At 37.8% G+C, this 26516-nt stretch overlaps 2 protein-coding genes across 2 annotated transcripts; one reads left to right on the forward strand and one right to left on the reverse strand.

The window, feature by feature from the left end:
• Nucleotides 1–144: 144 nt before the first annotated feature.
• Nucleotides 145–19423, reverse strand: pacc1 (proton activated chloride channel 1). The gene is made up of 8 exons (XM_034004776.3): nucleotides 19139–19423; nucleotides 12688–12784; nucleotides 8977–9192; nucleotides 7356–7510; nucleotides 6840–6982; nucleotides 5621–5765; nucleotides 4405–4512; nucleotides 145–2296 (listed from the first exon to the last, which is right to left on the reverse strand). The coding sequence occupies exons 1-8, from the start codon at nucleotides 19184–19186 to the stop codon at nucleotides 2135–2137; spliced, it is 1074 nt and encodes a 357-aa protein (XP_033860667.1). The 5' UTR covers nucleotides 19187–19423; the 3' UTR covers nucleotides 145–2134.
• A 561-nt stretch (nucleotides 19424–19984) lies between these two features.
• nenf (neudesin neurotrophic factor) lies at nucleotides 19985–25358 on the forward strand. Its single transcript, XM_034004777.3, has 4 exons — nucleotides 19985–20232; nucleotides 20653–20713; nucleotides 23431–23534; nucleotides 23852–25358. The coding sequence occupies exons 1-4, from the start codon at nucleotides 20089–20091 to the stop codon at nucleotides 24026–24028; spliced, it is 486 nt and encodes a 161-aa protein (XP_033860668.2). The 5' UTR covers nucleotides 19985–20088; the 3' UTR covers nucleotides 24029–25358.
• The last annotated feature ends 1158 nt before the right edge of the window (nucleotides 25359–26516 follow it).

The raw sequence follows: 26516 nt of genomic DNA on the forward strand, positions 1-26516 counted from the left end.
GACCAAATGACTTGCCTTTTATGCTGTAATGCAGGGTTACCACAATTAGTTCAGCTGGGAGGAAGTAGCTTCATATTTCATTTTATTTATTAACTGTCCCCTTGTCTTTTCATTGGTGTTTCCAATCATTCAGAGTGGTTCTTATTGCAATTATTTAAACATTGTTTTATTATTTATGGATTTATTTTTGTAAGTAAGGGAGGGGGCTGTCGTCTGAGTTCAGGAGCTGTTCTTCAGTTCTAGTGCCCGGTCATAGAGTTATGCAACATCATCTAGATCACGTTTTGATAAAGTTTCCTTTTGTCTTGATGGTGCCGACATTTATTAATATAGACACTCGGGCCAACCTTAACACAGATTTGTCAAAAAATTAAAGCACACAATATGAGAGTAATTGAAATAAAATAAAAAATTCAACACTGCTAACAACGTAGTAAGTTAAGGAAACAGTAAATTAAAAATGTAAATGTTATGCTACTTAAAAAATGGTGGAAATGGCGTGCTGAGATAAGCCTGCCAGACTGATCTTTGTATGGCAAATGTACCCCTGCACCTTCAGGAAGGAAACCTAGAAAGAAAGCCTAAAGTAGTCTTGTCAGCACAGAGTCAACATAAGCTACATCTTGGCACGTGAGTTGAGGTGTGAGTCAGAGGTTGCACACGTCATGGAAGTCCATGTCAGTGCAGGAAACATGCCAATTCAGTACTGTTCTGATCTTGTTCCCTGTCAATCTACCTAGACCATTTAAGGATATTAAGTTGGGTATTTTGAATTTTGGCATTTAGCTTGTATTTGCCTTAAGTTTTCAGCATATTTATCAGTTGACCTCCCTACCTGTGATGCATAACTTGTCTTGTGTGGGAGATTTCACAGACACGAACTTGGTTTTAGCAGTCTTATTTCAAGATTTCCAGAACTGTTACACAGTAATTAAAGAAGCTGACACAAAAACTGTTTTTAAAGCTGTTTTCTCCCTCTGCTGGTGAAAACTGATGCAGCAATGTCTCACTTTCTTCAAAACACCACTAGAGCACACTTGCTCAAATTCTGTTTATTATGTATGACATCACACTTTTTTTTAGTAATATGATTTTTTTTCATGGTTTTGTTTTTATGTTCAGGCCCTGAGAGTGCATATTTTAATTTTAAGAAAGACAAGAAAATCAGCTTTATTCTCAAGTTTACGGTTTTACTGTTGCCCCCATTAATTACAGGTTTCTTAAAGGTGGCACTGCATAACTACAGTACAGGACCAAGTGTGGTCAGTGTACTGAAACAGGACACAAATCTCTGTCTGTCACAATTCCGTAATAATTTAGTATTCCTGGGAGGCCACCCACAATAAACAGTCTGAGAGCTGTCCGACGTTTTTGGCTAATAACTCATACCTTAGCCTTGGAGAGCCTTGAGAGTTAAACAAAACAAAGACTTTTAAACAGACTGTACCCTGATTTAAATGTTTTTGTGCTCATTAAAAGCATTACATGTTTAAATACTTACACTATTTGTTTTGCTTCTACCAAAAAACTACTGCTTGTCCAACCTTCACCTCTATATAAAAAGACCCTTATTGGGCAGCTCAATGAACTACATAGGGCTCAAGACAGCCTCTATACAAGTACATTTAATGGCAACTACAGCTTCTTAAACTAATATGTGCCAAATGCCTGCTTTAATTCTGCCTTTTAAATACCCATTTGGCTCCTGGTGGGGAAACCAAATATCCTTTAATCCACCTCCACAGAAACTGTCTGTTGTGTATTTTTTTGTTCCTGATTTAAGTTACATGTTTAAAAAACGACTATAGCTTGTGCAAAGTGATCTATTATACAAAGGTATTGTGTGATCAAATTGAATAGAAAATAATTGGATCAAACAAGATCCTTCCTTTACACTTAAGATTCAAGTATGAAAACATTCAGGATGTATATTTAGAAAAATAAAAATGAGTAATAAAAAGGAATCAAATGTTTTAATAAAAACAGCCCCTGTAGACCTACAAACTATTCCAGTGTCTTCTCCTGTTCCAGTTTTGAATTCCAAGATGAGATTAGTTTTAGTCTTGTGCGCATGGGGGGTGGGGGGGGTGTCGGAGGTGGTCCCCTCTGAGTCAGAAGCTGCACACCTGATTTCTCAGGTGACCTGGTTCATTTCACGAGGATTACGTTTCAGGTGTCTCTTTCGAATTTTGATCATCCATTTCACGCTTAGTTTGGCGAAGTCTGCCGCTTTGAATAAAGCCAGGAAAACACCACAGAGGCTTGCAATAGTGTTCCAGGGGTTAGCTGTGATGATCTGTATGAAGAACACATTAGTTATTATGTGAGGTAGCACAGCACTGTATACAGTAAATATACAGTGCCTACAGAAAGTCTACACCCCCTTTCAAAATTTTCACCGTTTGTTGCCGGATAGCCTGGAATTAAAATGCATTAAAAGTTTTTTTTTTTTCATTTATCTACACATCCTACCCCACAACTTCCAAGTGAAAAAAATATTCTAGAAATTTGTAGAAAATTAATTCAAAATAAAAACTGAAATAGCTTGGCTGGATAAGTGTCCACCCCCCTTGTAATAGCAATCCTAAATTAGCTCAGGTGTAACCAATTGCCTTCAAAATCACACACCCAAGTTAAGTGGCCTCCACCTGTGTTAAATTGTAGTGATTCACATGATTTCAGGATACATTCAGCAGTTCCTGTAGGTTCCCTCTGCTGGGTAGTGCATTTCAAAGCAAAGACTCAACCATGAGCACCAAGGCACTTTCAAAAGAACTCCAGGACAAAGTTGTTGAAAGGGACAGATCGGGATGGGTATAAAAAATTATCAAAGGCCTTGAATATCCCTTGGAGCACGGTCAAGACGATTACTAAGAAGTGGATGGTGTATGGCACCACCGAGACCCTGCCTAGATCAGACCGTCCCTCCGAGCAAGAAGGAGACTGATCAGAGAGGCTACCAAGAGGCCAATGGCAACTTTGCAAGAGCTACAGGCTTTTATGGCCAAGACTGGTCAAAGTATGCATGTGACAACAATATCCCAAGCAAATCTGGCCTGTATTTTACTCAAGAAAGACCACCTTGAATCCCATTTTAAGTATGCACAAAAACATTCAGGAGATTCTGTAGCCATGTGGCAAAAAGTTTTGTGGTCTGACGAAACTAAAGTTGAACTTTTTGGCCTATATTCAAAGCGTTATGCTTGGCACAAACCCAACACAGCGCATCACCCAAAGAACACCATCCCTACTGTGAAGCATGGTGGTGGCAGCATCATGTTATGGGGATGTTTCTCATCGGCAGGGACTGGGGCACTTGTCAGGATAGAAGGGAAAATGAATGGAGCAAAGTACAGAGAAGTCCTTGAGGAAAACCTGCTGCCCTCTGCAAGAAAGCTGAAACTAGGACGGAAGTTCACCTTTGAGCATGACAACGACCCAAAGCACACAGCCAAAGCTACACTGGAGTGGCTAAGGAACAAAAAGGTAAATGTCCTTGAGTGGCCCAGTCAGAGCCCTGACCTAAATCCAATCGAAAATTTGTGGCATGACTTGAAGATTGCTGTCCATCAACGCTCCCCAAGGAACTTGATAGAGCTTGAACAGTTTTGTAAAGAAGAATGTTCAAATATTGCCAAATCTAGGTGTGCAAAGTTGGTAGAGACCTATCCCAACAGACTCGCAGCTGCAATTGCTGCCAAAGGTGCTTCCACCAAGTATTAACTCAGGGGGGTGGAGACTTATCCAATTATGATCTTTTAGTTTTGTTTATTTAATATATTTTTTTCTCAATAAAAACGTTTTTCCCCTTAACAGTGTGGAGTATGGTGTGTAGATTAGTTGAAAAAAAATCATCATTTAAATGCATGAAACTCTGAGGCACTGACACAACAAAATGTGAAAAAAATTTCAAGGGGGTGTAGACTTTCTATAGGCCACTGTACATATTGCAAGTCTGAACATTATTTTATTACTTATTCCAAGAGCTCTTCAAACTACCCAGTTACACAGAGACATAGAACAACGTGCAGGAAACTATTGTGCAACTTGACATTTGGTAGAATTAATTTCTTTGTTTTTTTCTTTATTTAAATTGCCATTGTATGTCTTATTGTTGGCTATCACTTGTAGGCAAAACCCCCATCTCATAGACCCTTGTCCTTAATTTTAGTCTGTCAAAAACTTCAGCAGCAAAAAAGTAATGCCAATGGTTGTTCTTCCCTTGGCCTAGCTCAATGCTTGTCACAATCGTGGTGTGGATGTAATATGAGGTTGGGTATTCTCTATAGCCAGTCCATGTTGCTGTATCTTTATACTGGGTATCTTTAATATTAGAAAATGAAACCACTTGCATGTATGTATGTTGGTTTATTACAATCTTAAAACACAGGGACAAAAACTTACGTCCCGGACTTCCTGAATGAAAGGGTCCCGCCACTCAAATACAACGAAAAACAACTCGTTGCCCTTTTCTGAATCGGGTCTCTGGTCACTGTATTTCACAACACTGGACTGCAAACAAGAAACACAAAGTTTAAAAGGATTCAGGTTGTCCTTTGTCTGTCTAAACATTTTAGTCTTGCCATGTATGACTTGTTTTCCACATTGTGTCACCTATTCCTATTCAATCACAAAACAAATCACAACTGGTTTACAATATTCTAGAATTATATCTGCTTGTGATTCAGATCCACTGTCAGAAAAAAACAAACATTTTTTACTTGGTAAACTGGTGTTATAAATGTTTGTTTATTTAAATCTTAAGGTTTTTTTTTTTTTTATAACTCTGGTTTATAATTAACATTATAAACTTAAAATTCCTCATGAACTCCAATGAAAGAGATTGCATTGCATATCTTCAAAGAAGCCTAGACTGAGTTTCTGATGAGTCTCTATTGATCCAGCAGTGCAAACAGATCTAATATGTTGTTTCCTTGGCAGTGGGCTATTTCCTACAGAGCATTCTCAGGAAGAATGGGGTTAAAAAAACAACTAAACAGACTTAGCACATTTCTTAGTGTGGAATTTCCTTTTGCTCACAAGGGATTCTGCAAAAAGAAAAAGGCAGTGGGCTTGCAACGGAATTAAGGCACAAATGCTGACAAGCTGTAATGTAAAAACTGAACATTGCTGTGGAAGTCTGTAATAACATTCAGACAAGAAGACTCTTAATGAGGACCTACATACTTGGGCATTTGGTTTTCAGCATTTGGATGATCTGTTATAACTTTCAAATAATCTGTTTGAAAACATGTACATTGTTTATATGGGTGGCAACACTTTAGAATTTGAATAATACTGAGCAGTTTTAGAAAAAGCAATTGTTAAAATATTATTATAAGCTTGCTTATGATTTAATGCTTAATGCTGTTTTATAAAAACATACTTTTAAATAAGCTTAGTAGTGTTTTAAAAATATATATTATTTGTCAATGTACATGTCCACATATTAGGCATTGCTAACAAATGATATCCAAATGATTTGAAGGGAAGGAATAGTGACATCAACTAGCAAGTCTACCTTAAATCCCATTTTGTGGCAATACCCTACCTATGTATCTAGTGTGATTGAACGAGGAAAAAAGCTTTAGTACAAGTAGAGAGTTATGGTAGTTCTTACCTCTTGTCTGAACTCCACAGATTCACCGCCATCTTTCTCTGATGTTTTTACTAAAGACATTTTTACCCATGTGCGGAATCCTCCAGAGAAGGTCCAGATAGAATAAGAGCTTTCAGTGTCTTTCATGAACTGGGCTTTATCAGGGCTGAAAGGGAAACTGCAATGTGAGTGTTAAGCACTTCATAGCTGTCCCCCACTTCCAAACTGCTACTAGTCAACCCTCTTGGGGGGCAGGGACCTGTAGCATCAATGTTTAAACTCATAAATACAAATAAAAATAAACTGTATGTGAATTAAATCTATTCCTTTAAATATGGTGTTAAAAGAAAGTGTGGGTGGACAATCTTGCTTGGCTTTTTCTGAAAAGTGCCCATTCAAAAACAGGACATAAGCAAAGCAGGTAACTCTCTAAACCCCATATAAAAATAGTCACACCATTACCCAAATTAACATCATGTTCCCTTTCACAGGGAAAAGATCCCTTTCATAGTGCAAGGTTTTTCAATACTTTCTTTCAATTTTAAATGCATTTTAATTTAAACAAATATTAGAATAAAATAAACCTGGTTCAGTTTGTCGACTGTATATAAAGTGTGTTTTGGGGGTACTATTTTGTACATAGTATTAGAAAAGGAATGGTGCCAATTACATTTTTCTTTGGAATTGCCTCCATTATCTACTGTACAGGCAGATAACTGCAACTTATTTATCTTAGTGGCATGCGGAGAAGGTGCATTGGAAGATAAGTGTTGAAAATGACAACAGGACATTAAAAAAAAAAAACTAGACCACTGAGGCACCTCCCTTGACGGTTAGTCCCAGGGCCATGTCTATTACAGTAAATGATCTTGTAAGCAATTTGTATAGCCTATATGGTAAATCTGGGGCCACAATGAGGTTTAATTGTATAACAAAAGTGATTCCTGGGTGACGATTTATTACATTCTTCCAGTTTCCTGTTCTGTGTGCTCTACTTCATCAAAAACCAGACCTTTGTTTACATATTGAGAACATTTTATAACAAATACCTAGTGATGACATTTTCAACAAGATCTCAACAGCCTTCCTAAATATTTAAACACTATACAACTGCATGGGACACACCACTTTCCTATAGGCAGCATAGAGTGCAAGGCTCCTATTAGGTACTGTGCTTCAGAGAGTTAAGTATTTGTTAGTATATGTTTCATCTCAAAACAGCTGCTGTGTTCTTTTTTACCTGTCAGAAAACTCCTGGTAAGAGAAGAAGAGCAGGTAGCCGATAGCGCTGAAATCCTGTTCGGTCTCGTTCTGATGGAACTGCAAGAAAATCAGCTCCCTCTTCCTCACATCAGTGGGCCCTTTCACAATCAGGGCCTGCTTCTGTAACCAGAAACAGAGGAGACAGAGAGGGCAGAAGTTAGTACGTGCATTCACCTGGCTTGTACTGTAACATTAATTTACATTCCTGTACTGACCTATTAGGTATGCATTTTGAATACTATAGAGAAATTCATTTTTGACAGCACATTGCAGCGTACCAGCCAAAGTTGATTCCTAACTCCCAAGCAAAAACTACCTGGGAAGTGAATTACAGAAAACTAAAGAATTATCCCTTGGGCTAGTTTGTGCACATTGTATGGATTTATAGCTACCATAAATATGTATTATAGGAACTGGCTAACCCCTGTGCTATTGAAGGAACACAGAAACCCCCCTCAAGCAACAGAGGTATGTGTCCTCATAGCCCTTTTACCATGGTGTGATTGGTGTACGGGTCAGTGTAGTTGATTCGATCAGTCAGGCACTGGACCTCGCCCAGCTGTCCTGGGTTCACCAGAGGGGGAATGTGATCATGGTAATGGTGTTTGCAACTCAGGAGCTGAGCCTTGCCAGGATAAAGTGCAATCCCTGTGAGGAACCAATTTGAGAAATAGTTAACGGAGCAATGAACCCTACTGCCCTCTGAAAGCACTACATGTTCACTTTACAGCGAGGAACTAAACTTTCTGGGCATTCATTAACATGAAATCGGGGGTGGGGAAAGGAATCAGCTGTGCAATGGAACACAAACTTCTTGTCTGAATAAAATTGATACTTTTTGCCTTTTACTTTATTGGAAAACAGACTGCCAGACAATTGTTGAGTTTGTTTGCATTCCCCACAGGCACGTTCAGCTGGAGGGACACAAGCTGTATGCCCCTTGAAACCTGCTGGCCACTCAAGGGCTTTTGTACACATAATGTTCTTCAGAAAATATATCAGTATCTCTTCAAAGGTATTTTTGAAACTCTACACCCAGTTCACTTAAAAGTGCACATCTTTCCATTAGATTTCTCTACAGTATCAAAGATTAATGAAACCTTTAACTTTGACACATTTTCAGTATTAAACAAAACATCCATTAACTTCCAAATCACTAGTTTCATTGTATCCATTCTACTAATATACACTTGTAGCATAGAACTGCATTGTACTGTATTCCTTGGTTTCACTTTGTTTGCATATTTTAGTGCACTTCATACCAGCCCTCGTAAAGCAAGACTTTCAAGGCCTACAGTAGTTGACCACTGTTTAGGAAGCTCTATAAACAAATAAAATACTGTGCTTTGTGAGCCACAGGTAAGAGACCATGCAATTTGTGTTCAGCCTTATAACAAGAATAAGTGTAACAGCACAATGTGGCAAATGGGAGCCGCTGTATAACAAGGGTACACTAATCACCACGCAAAACAATACCGGGGTAATAAAGTCTTAATTTCATGCTTTGATTATTATATACAGAATTGAGGGCTGGAGATTCATTGTCCAATTTCCCACTACTTATTATAACACGTATTACGATAGATCCATCACTACAGAAACCCCAGGCTTACCATTAGTCTGATATCAGGGTAACAAAACATTTTCATGGAATGGGCTATTATAGAATCTAGGTCATACTGTACAGAACAAAATGCCTTGCTCACCACTCCTAGAAAATCTATAAAAATGTGGGGTACCTCAGATCTTTTGACAGCTTGCTAATCTATTCAGTGAGACAGATAATGAGAAGGCAGCCAGATTAAGGTATAACAGCCCCCAGCAGTTTGGCATATTATTACTGTCACAATACACGCTGGGGAGGGCAGTGGTGTTTGAACCAGGATGTTAGTACAAAGTTGGTGCACTGGTGCTTGCTCCAGCAGATGTCCCTCCTAGTATCAAGCTGGAAAGTAAACACTAAAGAAATTAAATGAATCAATTTCATGTAGCAATTTTGCACATACTTGACAGGAAAACATTTTTCATTTGATACTTTTCTGTCACAGTCAGAGAATTGAAAAAAAAACAAACAAAAAAACACTATCAATAATGCTGTTAACAGTTTCACTTACCTGGAGCCTCAAATCTGTCAACCTTTTTGTACCTCACAGACATCACAGGGTGTTTTAGCTTCTCTCTGAAGTCTGTGATGGTCTGATAGGCCAGAAACACAGCTACTGCCATCAAGAGCAGGTAGATGAAGATCAGAAACACTGAAAACACGTTCTTCAGGCAGGCTTTGCTGAACCGCATTGAGGGGTTATTGCTTCCAGTCTCATCATCCACTACTGCCAATGAAAAGTGGAGAGGTTATAGGCATCAGAAATTACTCATTTTCATTACATCCATGTTCAAGCAGTTTTCGTGAGACCATGACATGTTAAATAAAATGTCTACATCAATACTGTAGTTGTAGCATACAAGTGCATCATGTATTCAGGTATGGTTGGGATTTGCTAGTCTAGCTAGTTTTAAAATGAAATAACCAGTCACTAAGGGGCAAGTAACCAAATATGTCTCTCGAGTCTCTAAGTCATTCATACATACACACACAAAAAAAGTACTATTAGCATCATTGCACATCTATAAATGACCAACTCAGGATGTGAGATCTTGCTTTATTTATTTATTTATTTATTTTAACATCCACCCGCTGCTCTTGTTGGTGCTTGTATTCCTGGAGTCTGTTTCATCGTGTTTTGATTGGTCGAGAGATCTGTCAACAAGCAACGAGTGATCAGATGATTTATCAGTATGCACGACTATAAAGAGGTATGTGAAAAATACAGCGAACGAGGGGTGGGGCGGGGCTGGAGATACAGTACTGAGTGTCCTGTTGATATGCAGTGCCTTTTAAACCTGTTTTACTGTGAAAAAAATACTTTTAAACAGCATGTGTAAAATTAACTGCGTGTGTGAAAATAAATTGGACCTGACGTGCCTGAGACGTGCGGAATAAATGGACTGCTAAGGGTTAATATAGCCAAAGTGTATATGTCTTTCTTAGCCTTAGGTTCTGATTAAGTCTCCTCTGCGGTCTTGTGTGCTGCGTGAAGCCGGCGACTCTCCCCGCCCCTTCCCCAGGATTCAGTCCCTTGTCCATGCACCAAGGACACTTGGGTGATTACCATCATCAGGGCTGGTTACTTTCTGCAGTTTCTATTCAGCCCCCCTCCCTTGCTGGGCATGGCCGCAACAAGAGTCATGAGCCCTCAAGACACTGTATTAGTGTCTCAGGCGGTGGCAGCCGTACTGCAGAAACAGGCAATTTCAGTTGTTCACCCTCTCAGCGAGAGAGAAGGGTTTTACTCCAGGTACTTCCTGGTGCCGAAACAAGATGGCGGCCTCAGACCGATCCTCAACCTCAGACAGCTCAATCTGTACTTGAGAGTCTGAAGGTTTAAGATGCGGACAACACGGCAGCTGTTGCAGTCAGTACGGTCAGGCGACTGATTCACTACAGTGGACCTCAAAGATGCCTACTTTCACATCCCTATAAGACCCGGCCACAGGAAATACTTGCAGTTCGCCTTTCAAAGCACAGTGTACTGCCATTCAGCCTCTCTTTTTCAAAGTGCATGGATGCTATATTGGCCCCTCTGAGACTAAAAGGCATCAGTGTGATCAATTACCGTGTTCATTCGAATTAAAGACACCCTTGAATTTAAGACGCAGCCCAAATTTCCCACCCTCAACTAAAGATGCATTTACTCATATAAGAAAACAAATCAACCACCAGGGGGGTCTCTGTTCTCTCTGTCTCAATTTTGTTGCCTGGGAGCTTTTGCTATGAGTTCACAAGCACTTGCTTTCAATAAAAGCAGTTCACCTGCCAGGAGTGAGGAACAAGGCGGTGGACCGCCTCTCGAGAGGGGGCCTCTGCAGTTCGGAATGGCGACTTTACCCAGAGGTTGTTAACCTCATCTGGGAGAGGTCCACCCATTCCCACGATTATTGTCCCCAATAGTAAAATTGAGCACACTTCCTGGCGGGACAGTTTTTGAAGGGTGCTCGAAGGTTAAAACCCCTGAGAAATGACCTTGTCCCTTGCTGGCTGCTTAATCCTGCTTGCTATTACCTCCACTAAGCGGGTAGGTGTAATGCAAGCATTCTCAACGGCGAACGCCTGTTTGCTTTTTGCAGAGGCCATAACTAAGGTTTTACTCTCTGCACTAATCCTGCTTTTCTCCCTAAAGGCATTTCTGCTTTTCATATCAACTGGTCAGTGAAATTGGAGGCCTTCTATCCACCTCCTTTCCAGTCTGATATGGAGAGAAAGTTCCATATGCTCTGTCCAGTTAGGGCAATGGCATATTATTTTTACCACACCCAGAGTTGGTGGCAATCTGAGCAATTGTTTATTTGCTTCGGGTCTAAGTTCCATGGACAAGTCCTGTCTATGCAGCGTCTGTCAAGGTGGATTGCAGACATGGTCAGGGTTGCATACAATCTAGCCAACCTGAAATTATGCGTCACTCGTATTTATCTCCTGGGGGCAGAGACGACATCTGACGCATACAGCGCTCTTAAAGGAGCAGCTTTGATATAAGTGCTCAGGTAATAAGAGATTCAGTAATGGTTACATTTCTATTTCAGACAACCAGGGTTGTGATAATTTACAGTTACCTCTTTAATGCCAAAAAACATGCAACAGTAAAAAATGTAATAACCGAAGTTTGTGAAACTAAATTAAAAATAAACAGAACTCACTATGCATTTCTAGCCTACTTGACAAATGTTGGTTTAAAAAACTGACAGTCTAGAACACTTTCATGAATATTAAATAATTAATCAAAGTAAACATTGAGACGCATTCTTTAAATACCTCAAAGGACTGCTAACCAAGGTTTTAAAATCAATTTTCATACCTCTTATTACCACAAGCAATACTACCACTTGTCCCACTTTTCTTCTGTTGAAGACGTTTCAGTTATTTGCTTGTATTTTGTAATTCCATTTGGAATATGCAGATATCTCAAATACCACGTGTGGTAGGGCTGAGGCCCTGCACGTGTAAATACTTGTTTCTTTTTAAATTAAGTTTGCTGAAATTTAAGTTTGTGCTAGATATGGCAGAGCTGGGGGTTAGAGTCCGCTTACTAATAAGATAAGTGTGGAAGGTGGCCTGGTGTTAACTGATATATTGATTGTCAAATTAACCCTGGCCACTTGCTTTAAAAAAGTGCTGGAAAGGCAATTCTTCCTTTGTTCTTTTGTAAAAGGTTTTGTAGGTCAGACTCACTCCAGTGGTCTAGCTGTAACATGACCATGAGCTACATAGCAAAGGTACCAGGATGCAGTAGCTGTATTTGAAATATGTGCATACCCTGAACTATTCTAAGACTTTCTCAGCTCAGAAAATTGATTTGAAAGCATTGGTTAGCACTCCTTTAAAGCTTTGAGAGTAGGACAAAACTGCCACTCCTGTCTGGTTCTGCGGGTGGAGTTCACATTTTCTTTCTTGTGGGTAATTGTTCAAGTATTATATTCTGGAGGACAACTCCAAGGTGCTGTCTGAAAGCCATACTGCAGAGCGCTACTGTGTAAAACAAAAGGTCCCTCTTCAACTATGTTGCTATTTTCTGCAACACCTGCAATGGGTGAGAAGGGCTTTTACTAAACAGAAGCATGCTGCAGTATGACGCCCAGCTCTCATTTAATTAATTAATTAATTACCCAGGACATGTTGGAGGGAGGGGGGGGGGGGAGGGGGTTAGTACACGAGGCAGCAACAGTATATAGAGAAAAATGGTATGAAGTTGTACAACAGTATGCATCCATACCTGGTAAAGCACTGCCATTACTATCTTGAGGTTCAAGGTCATCCAAATCCTCCTGTAGCTCGCCACTCTGAGTATCTCTTTCAGTCTCATCATTCAGCTACAGTAAAATAATAATACAAAAAATAAAGTGCTGAAATGTGTAACCTTATGACAGACCTCTTTCTACTGTGTTTTATTGTACATTACTGCGACATTGTACTCGATGTAACTTACATCCCCACCACGGCTATACATTCAACCATTCAAAACTAGAAGGGACAGACACCTCAGAATCTCATATTCACAAATACCAGCTTTTCATGACGTTGGATCCCAAACGTGAACAGTGACATGCTTACTACTTGGTCGATGACCGCCTTCAGGAGGTGGGTAATAACGAGGGCAACGCAATAGACCAACAGCTTTAATACAGAGTATTCAAATCTGCCAACCCCTTTAATGCGGTCCACAGCGTCTCTCCAATTGAACCTTATATGTGGCCTGCAATGAACTGCCAAGCACTTGATTTCCAGCAGCCTTTACAGCAGAGGTGCCCACAGTGGTTTGCTGATATTAAGCAGCAGGCAGGATTACGCAGGAACTCGCATGAACACTAATGACTGACGCAACAGTTTCTACATGCATGCTAGTTTGTGAGATAGTGAACTCAGCTATACAAGCAATGACAGCAGCAGGAAAAAAAACAAAAAGTGCAAGAAGTGTTTTGAACATTTCAAGACCAATGGACAAAAATATGTAATTGAGAAGGAGGGCAAACCTCTGTCTTCTGTGCAAACAGTCCATTGCAGTCATAAAAGACTATAATGTTAAACGCCACTACGAAACAAAACACGCAGCATATGATCAATATGTGGATTATTGGATTTTGTTATTTTTTTGGCAATATAATGACATTATTTCTCCTTTTAAAGTGTAAGATACAAGATTTTATTGTGGAGGCTGTCGGCATAGCATTGTTTATTTGGGATAACTCAACCTACTTGACTGGCAATTTAGAATACCCTTCGCCTCAATAGTATTCGATTACAGATTACAGGAGCATAAAAAACACAGTTTTTAGTCCACCCCACATACCGTGTGCGCAGATGGTAATGGTATACTTTACAATTTATTGAATTGGCTGCTATTGTTAATTCAATCATTTTTTTTGTATCCATTAAATTGACTTATCAACAATAGTAATACAGTAAATGATGTGATGATTTTAATTTATTGAATTCAGTGTTATTGTCACTGGCAACAGGAATAAATGCTAATGCCAGGGGTTAATGTGTTTACAAGTTAGTCAATTTGCTGTTATTGTCATTAACAAAAGTAAATACTAAAGAATTGTTTAAATGTATGAAGTTTATAATTTATTAAGCTGAAATATTGAAATGGCTAGCAACACAAATAGATGCACTTGAAAAATGTACTTGACATTTGTCATCCATGCACTTTGGTCACATTGCGGCCCACAGTCTCATAGTACTCTTGCTATGCGGCTCTCTGCACTGTAAACTGTGGGAACCCCTGATTTAAATATTTAGTGAGCAGCCTCTTGTTTCATAGAAGAAATCCAAACAGTTACACATTACTGAAACTGTATGCTTTTTACATCAGATACGGGACACTTAACATGGCTAAAACAAATGCAAATACTAAGAAAGCAGTCCTTGTCGACAAGTTTAAAACACTCCCCAAAGATAGTTCTGTTATTATGGAAGCTTCCTCCCCCTTTAACCCTTCTTGCCCCAATGTCACTCTATGATTCATATACACCTGCAGTAAAATGTTTTAAATGACACATTCAAAACAGACTTATAAAATTCCAAATGCGGTTTTTATTAAAGAAAACAGCAGCAACCCTTCATCATTTAGAAGTCTAAATGACAATACAGCAGATACATCTCAATCCTAGGAACAAGCCAGTCTTTGTTTCACCGGGGCATTTTGTTAAGCTACTGTACCGGGATGGCTTGGTGACATCAGACCAGGATGTAAACAGACACCAATCCTGCGGGACACATATTTATTGCAAAAATAAAAGGTTTTAACAAAAAATCAACAGCACGATGGCCAAAACAAATAGACAAACACAGTGATAAACATGCACGAGTAGCAAATGTTATTGATAGTTTTCACTTATGTTCCTCCTCTGAACAAAACCCCACCAGAACTGAGAGGTTCCTGCCTCTTTTATACAGCTGTACCTGAGCTTGTTTGCTTGTCAATCATTCAATCGGGCTCATGCACATGAATTGATTCGGCAGAGGAGGCAATTAACCCTTCCCTGCCGACCTAAAAAAATCAGTGCAAAAATAAACCTACATTTAAATATTAACAATACAAAACCAATATAAAAATAAACAAAATACGCATAGGACGGGGTTTACCCCGCCACACATCTGCCTTGTGCGTAGCACACACGGCCTTAAAGGCTGTGTCGTATTATATCATTGCAGTGTGATTGACAGCACTAAAAAGACACACCTGCACTGAGCCAATATGTCCCCCCTTGGTAAAAGCTAACATTTACAGGGTAGCTGGATCAAGCTCATCCTGTGCAAATTCTAGGATTTTATCAGTGCTGTCCACTGTAGCATTCCATTAATGTACTTGTGGTAACGACTGACTGCCAAGTATCTTAATCACTTTTGTTTATTGTAACTGTCCCTGCTATTTTCTCCTATTTGCCATATAATAGATTGAAATGTGTTATCTATTCCTATTTTTTGGTTAATTCTAATAGTGAATGAAGAACGTTATTTAAAAGTCTCTGAAATATGATATTTGTCCTACAAAGAGCTTCACTGCCATGTAACCTGAACATAACATGCAATGCATTGCATGTGGGTGTTTTAGATGTATGCTATCGCATTTGTATACACTGCAATGATTTAAAAATAACTATAGTGAGTATCTTTACCTGTTTGTGCTGTGGGAGTTATCTGTAGTCATTGGTTAGTGCAACAATTTATATTTTCTGATAGATTTGTCCTTTTGATTGAAAAGCAATAGCATATACACAGGATTATTGTAATGAAGGATTTAATATCTGTATATGTGTTTTCTAAATTGCACAATATGATGACATGGATTTAAATTTGAGTTGGGATAAGAGGGGGGAAGAACTGTATGTGTTTTGTTTCTATAGTAGTTTGGTATCTTGTATTTATAGTAGGCCTGGTGTATATTAAATGCTATTGTCTCATTCTTGATAGATTAGACTTATTCCATGAAACTCGATATCCTTTATTAAAAATATGTACTTATTAACATTTGTTTATATTGGGGTAATAGTAGGGTCTATTAGTCATGAATGTGATTGCTGTTAGGTCCTAGTAATGATTTATTTGATATAATTTATTTGGTAGGACTAAAGCAATGCCTACCTGGCACCCCCGTTTAATTTCGTGACAAGGCCACCTCCCCTTAAAGGCCCAAAAGTCTTGACCCGGGTCCTGGCACCTGAACAGAGCTACTGACCCAATGAGGCCCTCCTCCAGTGACCCCGCTTGCAACTTTAAGACTAGTATAACACCATCCTCATATAGATAATCAGATATTTGTTTTAGCTCTCTCATTTACTGAAACATTGTTTTTTTTTTCTTCATTGGTGCAGACGCCATGTTGAGTTTCATCAGACGTGAGTGAAGTCACATGATGAAAACTCAACTTGCAACAAAAAAAAAATGTACATACAGGTAGTGGACAAAAAAATGGAAACACCAATGTAAACTCGCTTAATAGGGCATTGGGCCACTATGGTATCCCGCTCTGTGGAGTTCTCGGCGGACCGTTTTTGATGAAACTGGCTGCTCGCGCCCCAGGTTGAAATTTGCAGTCAATTGATCTGCAGTTGCTTGTCTGTTTTGCCTTGCACTTCGAATTAATGCACGGATATCACGATTCTGGAGTATGCGCTTCCGCCCACTGTTGCCCTTTGCTGATGATGTCTTTCCCTTGGAGTTCCATGCCGACATCACCTTAGACACCGTTGCTCGTGAAACATCAGCAAGTTGAGCTGTCTTGGTCACGAAAGCTCCTGCCAAACGCGCCCCAACAATCACCCCTCTTTCAAAGTCACTGAGGTCTCCTCTTGCAGCCATGATAGCTATAATTATAGGCAACCAGGCCTGTCCAGCATTTTTATACATGACCCTAAGCATGCTGGGATGTTATTTGCTTAATTAACGCATGAGCCAAACCTGTGTGGAAGCCCTTGCTTTCAATATACTTGGTGTCCCTCATTTACCCAGGTGTTTCCATTTTTTTGTCCACTACCTGTAGTATGTCTTCTTCAATAACTATACACTTAAATATGTATTTTCAACTCCAATAGTCTGATTACATTTTTACCAGCTTCAAAACGCTTAAGATGATATTTCTCAAATGGTCGTTTTTTAAAAAGGAACTAAAACAAAAGCCGTCAAAGTATGAGTATTGTGATTTTTATTTATGTTTACCAGAGTATTTATACTTCTAAATAATGCAGAAAGATTATGCTTCACTGATTTAGTATTCAATTATACGATGAGTTCAAAAGTGCAAAGTTCATGAGCAGCACTCTCTATAGAGGCAGAATCACCAGACGCCTGTTTCGCCCACCCTGTACCAGTAGATTCACTGGCGCCCGAGCGACCTCTGCACTAATGTGACGTGCATTCTCAATTGAGGTTGTTATTTATGATAATAACTTGTGAAAGTTAGGAAACTGAGTACGAAGGTTGTTGCCAGTTATTACGAAAAATGTGCGATTTTTTTTTTTTTTTTTAGCCTTTGAGGGAACGCTGTTCATGTCATTGGGTCTAAATGTTAAATAAAATCAAGAAACCAAGTCAAGTTCATAAATGTTTAGGCTAGTGCCCTGTTTCCATTCCTTTTTCTTAGTTTTGTAAAACTTTCCACCCTTTCCATACCTCCGCCAGACAGTACACTGAAGATGGCACGATCTGAAATATTTGTCAACTTCACTTTCTTGTAGTTTTATCTTAGAATTCAGATTCTGGGAATTATGATGTTTTGAATCTTAAGCCTATAGAGTAGCAGCTGGAGGTCCTAACAGTACATGACTTTTTGGAACGATGAAATCAGACATTTTGAGCAGGCAGTTGGTTATTTATACAGCTATAGGGGAAAACGATTCAATCTATGTGTAAAATATCAGTGTAGCACAACTCAAGGCTCAGGATAGGTGAATCTATTCTTCAATTGTTTCTTTATAAAAGGAGGTTTGGCATTTCTGCTTCAGTTTCTCAAATTCAAAATCCCCATAAATTCAATCATATCAATACTAAAATGTAAGCATGTCTTGTTTGAAAAGACTACACCATTTTCTATCACGTAGAATGCCTTCTTATAGACATGCTATTTATCTCAACCAGAGGGAAAATACACCCAACTGTGTTTGTTTCTGAAATTGATGAGGACCTCAAATCAGGTGTCATGCTGGATAATTGCCAGATGGGTGTGGATAACCCAAACCCTTTTCTTCTCAAGTTACAGAAGCAGATCACAGGCTTCTGTTCTTATACCAAATACTACCTAGTCTAAAGCATGAACAATCTATGTGTTTATTATTGTATAATATGCAGCCCCTGGGAACCACTCATTTCTCCAGGTAAATTGTACAGTTATTTTCAACTCTTTGTTACCTACATGTAGCCTACAGTGTTGTAGGAGGCAAGATGGTGTGACTTATAATAGGAAGGTGTGAAAAATTGCCATTTATTAATTAAAGGTTGGAATCTCAAGCACTAATTTAACATTATAACAATATAACGGAAAAGTAAACTCTGGCTGTCTCATTATCATCTATGTGGAGATAACCTGAGCTGCTGATCTGCAGGTGACTTAATAAATGCAAAGAATATAGTCTGCCGGTCACAGACAACATAGATTCCCAGAATCTCGACAAGTATATAAATAAGGACACATACTTAATTTGTGACTTAATAAATTATTTAGTATATTGTGGCATATTATTAAGAAGTTACATAAAGGTTACAAAAATGGGGGAAATATTCTAAAGAGCAAGTTGATAATATTGTAACACATTGTGAAAAAAAATGCCTAGGTATATGAGTGATACAAAAAGTATAAAGCAAAAGTAAGCTTGGAAGAGATGTGCCATGATTAAAAAAAAACCCTTTCCATGTCAATAATCAATCTATCTCTCGCTTTCTCTTTCAAACTGCGCAGACAATTTGAGGTACGTGGAAAAGGTTACTACCGCGAACTAAATCCGGGTTCCCATGATGGGGTGATCAAAACATTCAAAATTAGAACAAAGACGTTGTCTACAGTTGTCCATTCATTATCATTTTTTCCACTATGTGTGTTGCTTCATTTAACTCATTTTGTTTAAAAATTACGTTACTTAAATACTGTGCACTTGTATACTCATTGTAGTAAACCATTAAAATGTAAATAAATAAACAAAACAGGACACCAGTTTAGTCTACCGTACCTCTTGGTATGATCTGGAGATTTCTTTTCTTATCATCGCACCAGCCATGGTCGACTATTCAGGAATGATTTTAAACCGTGTCCGCAGCAAAAGTGAATAATCTAGAAGGTTGCAAACTGGGAAAATACTGTATATGGAGTATCATTTTGCTCAGAAGCATAAAGTAATCACGTTTACTGCTTATCAGTCGATCCAGTTACTCAGTTGACACTACACAGGCAAGAAGTACAGCTTCTGAAACTTGGGAAGCTACAGGAAATATCTACTTCGCAGCCTGTGAAACATGGGAAATGTGGTTCTTTCCAACGCAGTGGGAAAGGAAAGGACTACAGACAGTATTCCATTAATTAATGAAGTTAAAGAGATGCAGGGTTGTCAACTGAATTCAGTAATTTAACAATATTAATAAAAGCATACTATAAATTTGCTACGGAATTTAAATCGCCGTCTAAAATATATACTCTAAATGTGATTGTTTTACACAAACAGGAAGAATATGGCACAATAATGTGTATGTGTATGTGTAATAAGTCTGAATAAAATATATCCCCGTGCATATAGACAGTTATTATAGGTGTTTACTCAACAACAACAACAACAACAAATCATTTTAATTTCAAATGCATATGGTAATCGAGGGAGTCGAGTGCAGTACATTTCCCAAGAGTCAACACGTTTCATTAGACCAAAACAATCGAATTTCGAAATATAAATTAATATTTACAATTTGTTCTGATTATTACATTGCATTTATTATTATTATAAAATGTGTGTTAAAGACAGCCCCCGTCAATTTACAAAAGTTTCTTAAAACTTTTTTTTTTTGCTTACTTTTCTCTCTCTGACATTGATTAGTTTGGTTGGACTCCCTCCCCCTTTTTAAGTTACAATATTTACGTGACGGAGGAAGTACAGTGTACTTATAGAACTTATGTTTCTTGTAAACTAACATGTTATCTTTCCAAATGTATTTCACATTTTGTAGTTTTGTTATTTTAAGCTCATTTGCACAGGAATTAAAACACAACCCTGTTGGGACCAAGCCAGTCCGACTTTTTACAGACGAGGATTTAGCAAAATACCATGGGCAGGAGGTAACGCTACACTGTGATTGTATTTACAAATGTATCCAAAAACTGGTTAGGCATGTCATCCTGGTTTTACAACAGTATTAAATGTGTATTTCAATGTACTTTTAACTTATTATGAATAGTGTTTTTGCAACTTGTATTGTCCTATAAAATATTTAATTGTGTGACTGTTAGCTTTCTTAGTTACGTTTTACACAGTTCATCGTACGTTTTTCACCAACACATATTTTACTAGCCTGCCAAGCCAAACTACATAGTCTTTTGTCAATAACTATCTATCTTAAACAGTACTGGCGGTCAGCGTTGGTTCCAGTTCTGAATTTTTTTTTTTTTTTTTTAAAGCATATTTTTTTTGTATATGATTATCAACTTTAATAGTGCACACTCTTTCGGAATTTTTATTTATTTTTTTATTTTATTTAGGATGGTCAGCCAATTTACATGGCTGTAAAGGGCGTTGTCTTTGATGTCTCTTCAGGAAAAGGTAGGTCTAGTTTAGGCAGGAGCATTTCCCTGTATGTTTCTTGTCATTTTTCAATTACTTTGCCTACCAGCTTGCTGTGTTCATTAATTTAATGTAACATTAAAGCACAGTAGTTAGCTCTAATCATGTGCTATACAGGGTAGCACGCTCAGGGTACAAAATGCAGTGATGTACTGCAACATCCACAATGAAGCAGTTGACTTAACAAGCTTGAACAACAACTACAAAAACTTAAAGAGGTGATTCCTATTACAACGACCAGTCAAACTAGACTTTAATATAAATATAACTTTTAACTGTTAACTTGTTGAAAATATGAAACACAAATGGGCTTCTTTACCTTTAAATGTTTTCACAGAACAGGGATGGAAATAAGACACACAGACTGTGTTTTACTATGTGCTTGATATAGGTACAGTAACAAGCTCAGACATGTCTTATTAAACTTGTAGTAAAACCAGGAATGAATCAAACTGTTGTGCAGTGGGGGTCTTATATCCCTGCAGAGAGAGTGCTGTTCTCAACAGGCTGGTTTCCAGCCCTCGATTCTTTTACCCTACACTTGTTCTGTTAATCAAAATTACACAGTGTGAAACTCCACTGAAGATTTCACTAAACGCATGTGCTACTGGGCACTGCTTCTTATATAATGTTTATGTTTTATGCATATTTTTATTTTTTTATTGAATCCGCCCATTAGTACAGTTATCACTATTATCTTATTTGACTACTGCTGTAATAAGCTGTTACTACAGTACCACAGCAGCAAATCCCTAGTAGCTTAAGGCAATTTAGAAATTACTGTTATTTTGTTTTGTTTTTTAATCATGCAGTGTATATTGGTTTTAGTGATGCTAACATCAGTGCAAGATCAAGAGAAAAATGTTGACCTAAAGACTTGCTCTGGTCACAGCTGGCACAGGGTATATATATAAAGCGATACTGAATGTGTATGCTCAAGTAAGGGGTCGTTCCATGGTATTTGTTTTGTCTGTAAAAGTATTGCTTTACCAATTAAAATAAAAGTAATAAAAGCTGGATTTCTACTGAGATGCTTTTAGTGATTAAGAAATCAAAGCACTAAATTAATATGATTTTAATTCACAGGTTGGCTTATACATAGGGTTTGAATTTCTTGTTTTTCATTTTTTGTTTAGTTCGGTGGGGGTGGGAGGGTCAGAATTTATAATTATTTGGCAAAAATTGGTTATTATCGGTTATTTAAAAATAAACACCATTCAGACGCATTCATTTTCAGTTTCTATAATAAATTCCATGTGCGTTTCATAATATTTATTGTATTTATATAGCACTTTTTATGCAAAAGTATTGCAAAGCACTGTACAGTACATAGCAGGAAACAAAAAAAAACCACAATACAATTGTATAGCATGTCGCACATAACTGCCAAAATCAGAGATTTTAAATCTCTGAAATGCTTTTGTTGACCCTAGGAATAACCAGCAGACCCGCATCCTGTGATTTCAGAATGCGGTTTGGAAGATAAGGGGTCAGTAACTAGGTGTTAATCCATGCTGGATTTTGCCAAAAGGCATGTGGGAGACACAGCAAACATGTGGAAAAAGGTTCTCTGGTCTGATGGAACTTTTTGGCCTTAGCGCAAAACGCTATGTGTGGCGCAAAGCCAACACTGCTCATCACCCTGAGAACGCCATCCCCACGGTGAAGCATGGTGGTGGCAGCATCATGTTATGGGGATGCTTTTCATCGGCAGGGACTGGGAAACTGGTCAGGATTGAGGGCAAGATGGATGGAGCCAAATACAGGGAAATTCTAGAGGAAAACCTGTTTCAGTCTGCAAGAGACCTGGGACTGGGGCGGAGGTTCACCGATTGAGAATCTGTGGCAAGACTTGAAAATTGCTGTTTACCAACGGTCCCCATCCAACTTGACAGAGCTTGAGCAATTTTGCCAAGAAGAATGGGCAAAAATTGTAGGATCCAGATGTGCAAAGCTGGTAGAGACTTACCCAAAAAGACTCATTTATTTAATTAAATCCATTTTAATTCCAGGTTGTAACACTACAAAATGTGGAAAAGTCCAAGGGGGGTGAATACTTATGCAAGGCACTGTAAATTTGAATAATATGATCCTTCCTATATTTAACCAGGTGGCTCTTCCATGTGATGTAATGAACATGTAGTTTAGATTCCTGCCATCTCTGTTCTAGTTTACGACCCTTATATTTCATTTCAAAAAATCCAGAGTTAGAATCAGAATGAATGTTAACATGAAGGTTAAAATCACCCATATTTGTCAAAAAAAAAAACACTATAGAGTTGTTTTTTTCAGCCCACCCCAGTCACAATAAGTCACTCTAACAAGTGTATTCTATTACGTAGGTCCACAAAAATTGATGTTTGGTCAGCATCAATGCTTTAAAATTCTCCTACCTCTAAGCTACTTTATTATTACTGGCCCTGCTTTTATTCTACCAAAATACTGTTCCTTTATTGTTATCATGCACCAGAAAACCGCGAGAACACACATTCAGTCTGAAACCATGCAATACAATCGTCAGGTTTTGATATTTTGCACTAGGATTGGAAATAGATTTAAAAGGGTGCAATTTAGGCCTAACCGTAGTAAATGTGATTATCCAGCTCTGTGTAAAGCAGAACAACAGATACTAGACTTTTTGCCCCAAGAAGAAATTCTTGTTTGACTCTCTGGTCCCATTTTTCTTGTCCCTGTAGACTTTTATGGGAAAGATGCCCCGTACAATGCACTGGTTGGGAAGGACTCCACGAGAGCTGTGGCGAAGATGTCTCTTGAACCCGATGACCTCACATCTGACACTGTAAGCAGGAACCCTGCAAGCTTCTAATGGTTTTAGATTTCCGATTCAGAAGGCTTTCTAAATAACTTTGGTAATACTTTGCAGAAATAATGTTTTCAGTTGCTGAAATGTTTCTTTACAGTTTATAAAAAATATTGTCTGGCAATTTGTTCAATTCCTAGCCACGTATCGTAGTTGGTCTTTCAAAACTTTTTGTTCCTGTGAGAGAGAAGACTTTGAAAAACAGTTGACCCTCAATAGAGATGCATTCATTTGAACTGTAAACCAGTTGGACATCTTTTAAATGTGTTTTTTTGTATTCCATTTTTTTATGTCAGAGTGGACTTACTGAAGAGCAGATGAAGTCTCTTGAAGACATTTTCCTAAACGTGTATAAAGCTAAATATCCAATTGTCGGCTACACTTCCAGACGCATTCTCAATGAAGATGGCACCCCAAACAAAAACTTCAAACCTGAAGATCAGCCAAACCTTACCATCAAGGATGAATTCTAACACTGCAGTACTTTCGATGCAAATGTGGTGGTTTTTATATTATTATTATTATTATTTAAAACACATTTTTACTGTAGTATCTCTAACCTGCTGTGGTTCATTGAGGACATGGGGTGAAAAAATTAAAAGGAGTACACTTTTTTCTGTACTTCAAGAGCCACTGTACTAAAGATGACTTTGAATGTTGTATCACAAAAGAAGAATTTGGCACAGTAGACCCCGAAATTGAGTTTACTGTTTGGGAAATCCCTGCACTATTAATTGAAAACTCAAAAAAATGCAATAATACAGATAAAATATAATGTCCCAACAACGGTCAAGAGATATACTGTACATAATCAGCGTTGTTCAGAGGCAGAGAGAGCTGGTTTAAAAAAGTCACCGATCTTTAATTGTCGTAACTGCTCTTCATATTCAGACTGCCAGGCTAAGAGAGTCTTAAGTCTGCTTTCTGCTCCCTTGTCACTGGTTTCTGTAACTGTAATACAGTGCTGTCCGTTGGCTTGCACTATACTGTACTCAGATCTGCCTCAGCGGGTTAAAGTTGTGAACCATTTATGTAATTGCTTAGTGTTAGACAGATGTAGGCAGTAAACGCATACTGTCGTGGGTGAGGTGGCAGTGGTAATTGCACCTTTAGACAGAATGTTGTTGAGAGCTGGTAACTAGTATCACTGATTGATATTGTCTGGAAAAAGATGCGATAACAAATGTTGATTTTGCAGCTCATATTGCAAATCACCATTTGAAAGCAGTAGTGAAAATGGGGAAAATACTTCAGAAAACCACATTAATAGCTCCAAAAAGCAATTATGGTTGCATTTCTAAATATATTTTCCCACTATAGTTGTACACAGTGTAAAAACAGTACTGTGAGATACTGTGTAAAAGTCAAAGGGTAAGTTAAAAAGACTAATAAATACTTGTGTGAGATTCTGTGTTTAAGATACTACACTAACCAAAAATTCTGCTCTGACCTCATTTTGTACAATTTTTTTGAATTATTTGTATATTATGTTCTTTGTCTAAAACCACTTTTTGATATATTGTTTTGTAAAATCTGAGGGTAATCACAATAAATAGTATCATTTATACAAATTTATACAAAGTTTTTGTTTAAAACTACAATAATTGCCTTATGAAACTTAAGTAACTTTATTCAAGTAGAAAAGTTTGAAACATGTTAGAAGTTGCTTTACTACTATAAAAAAATGTAAAGCCTAAAAACGTTTTAAAGGTTAAAGGGCCATTTCTTTTATTTAATTACCTTGAGTAACCTATTGTTTTGTTCAATCTACCATTTCTAATAAACTAATTAATTAATTTTGAATTATCTCAAAGTACAACCCGATAGAGTAATCCTCTCCGTGATGTGAGTTCATAAGAATATAGTTGCCCAAAGCTTCTACACAGCAGGATGGAACAGCCTGTCTTCCGTGGAATTGTAAGCGGAAAAGGTCTCTGTCCTGCAAAGAAATATGTATTAGAAATGAAAGGTTCAACTGCACAATACAAATGGTTGTAGCGACATGTATTACTTATTTCATTTAGTGAAGTCAACAAAATATGTTAAATTCACACTTTCTGTAATTACACCTGTTTCATATTCCCCTTTACTCTTAGATTACATTTATTTTCAAATTGTATGTTCCTTAAATGGGCATTTTCAACATAAATCTAATAAATGGAAAAAGGAAAAAGGAACATCCAAATCAACAGGGCAAATGTATATTCCAAAAGAAACCAACAAAAATGCAGTTATTATTCAAATACCCTAATAAGTTTATATCCCATATTGTTTCTCTCATTTCTATTTTAGTGTAAAAAGACTATTATATTCTTATTGTAGCAGGGTTTTTGAACCATTTAGGTCAGTATTTGTTTATCCTGTAACTACAGTTTAGTATTGCTAATTGACCAGCAATAGATGCACATCTTGAATGCATGATTACTTCTATGGTTTATACTTCTCGGAGACAAAAGCCATACATTAGCTGCAGACACATGCGTGTGAGCCAGAAGGACTGAAGCACCCCCGAGTTCGCAGACTTTTTGACGCAGCAAAGTGGTCATAGCTGTCGGTCATACTTTCAGCCAGTCTGCATTACTGCCGGTGTCGACTTGTGACTAGGGTTGCCAACAGGCTCCACAATCCCGCGACACTGAGACGGGATTTTAAAATTGCCCGTGTCATGAATGAAGTAAATGTGTAAATTGGCTTATTATATATATATATATATATATATATATATATATATATATATATATATATATAATGAGCAGCTGATCACCTGTTCTGATCAGAGCATGATTTGATGGGTAAAGTAATACAGAAAATAAATAGCGACGTTAACTTATTATTGACTAAAATATATAAAAAGCATACGTAACAATAATACAAATAAAAAACGTATTCATTATTATTATTATACAAGTAGTTGCTGCGCATGGTAGCCTGTGTAAGCACCAAAATTCATTTTAGCAAAGG

Source organism: Acipenser ruthenus, chromosome 5 (assembly GCF_902713425.1).
Source record: "Acipenser ruthenus chromosome 5, fAciRut3.2 maternal haplotype, whole genome shotgun sequence".
In the NCBI taxonomy this organism is placed as follows: domain Eukaryota; kingdom Metazoa; phylum Chordata; class Actinopteri; order Acipenseriformes; family Acipenseridae; genus Acipenser; species Acipenser ruthenus.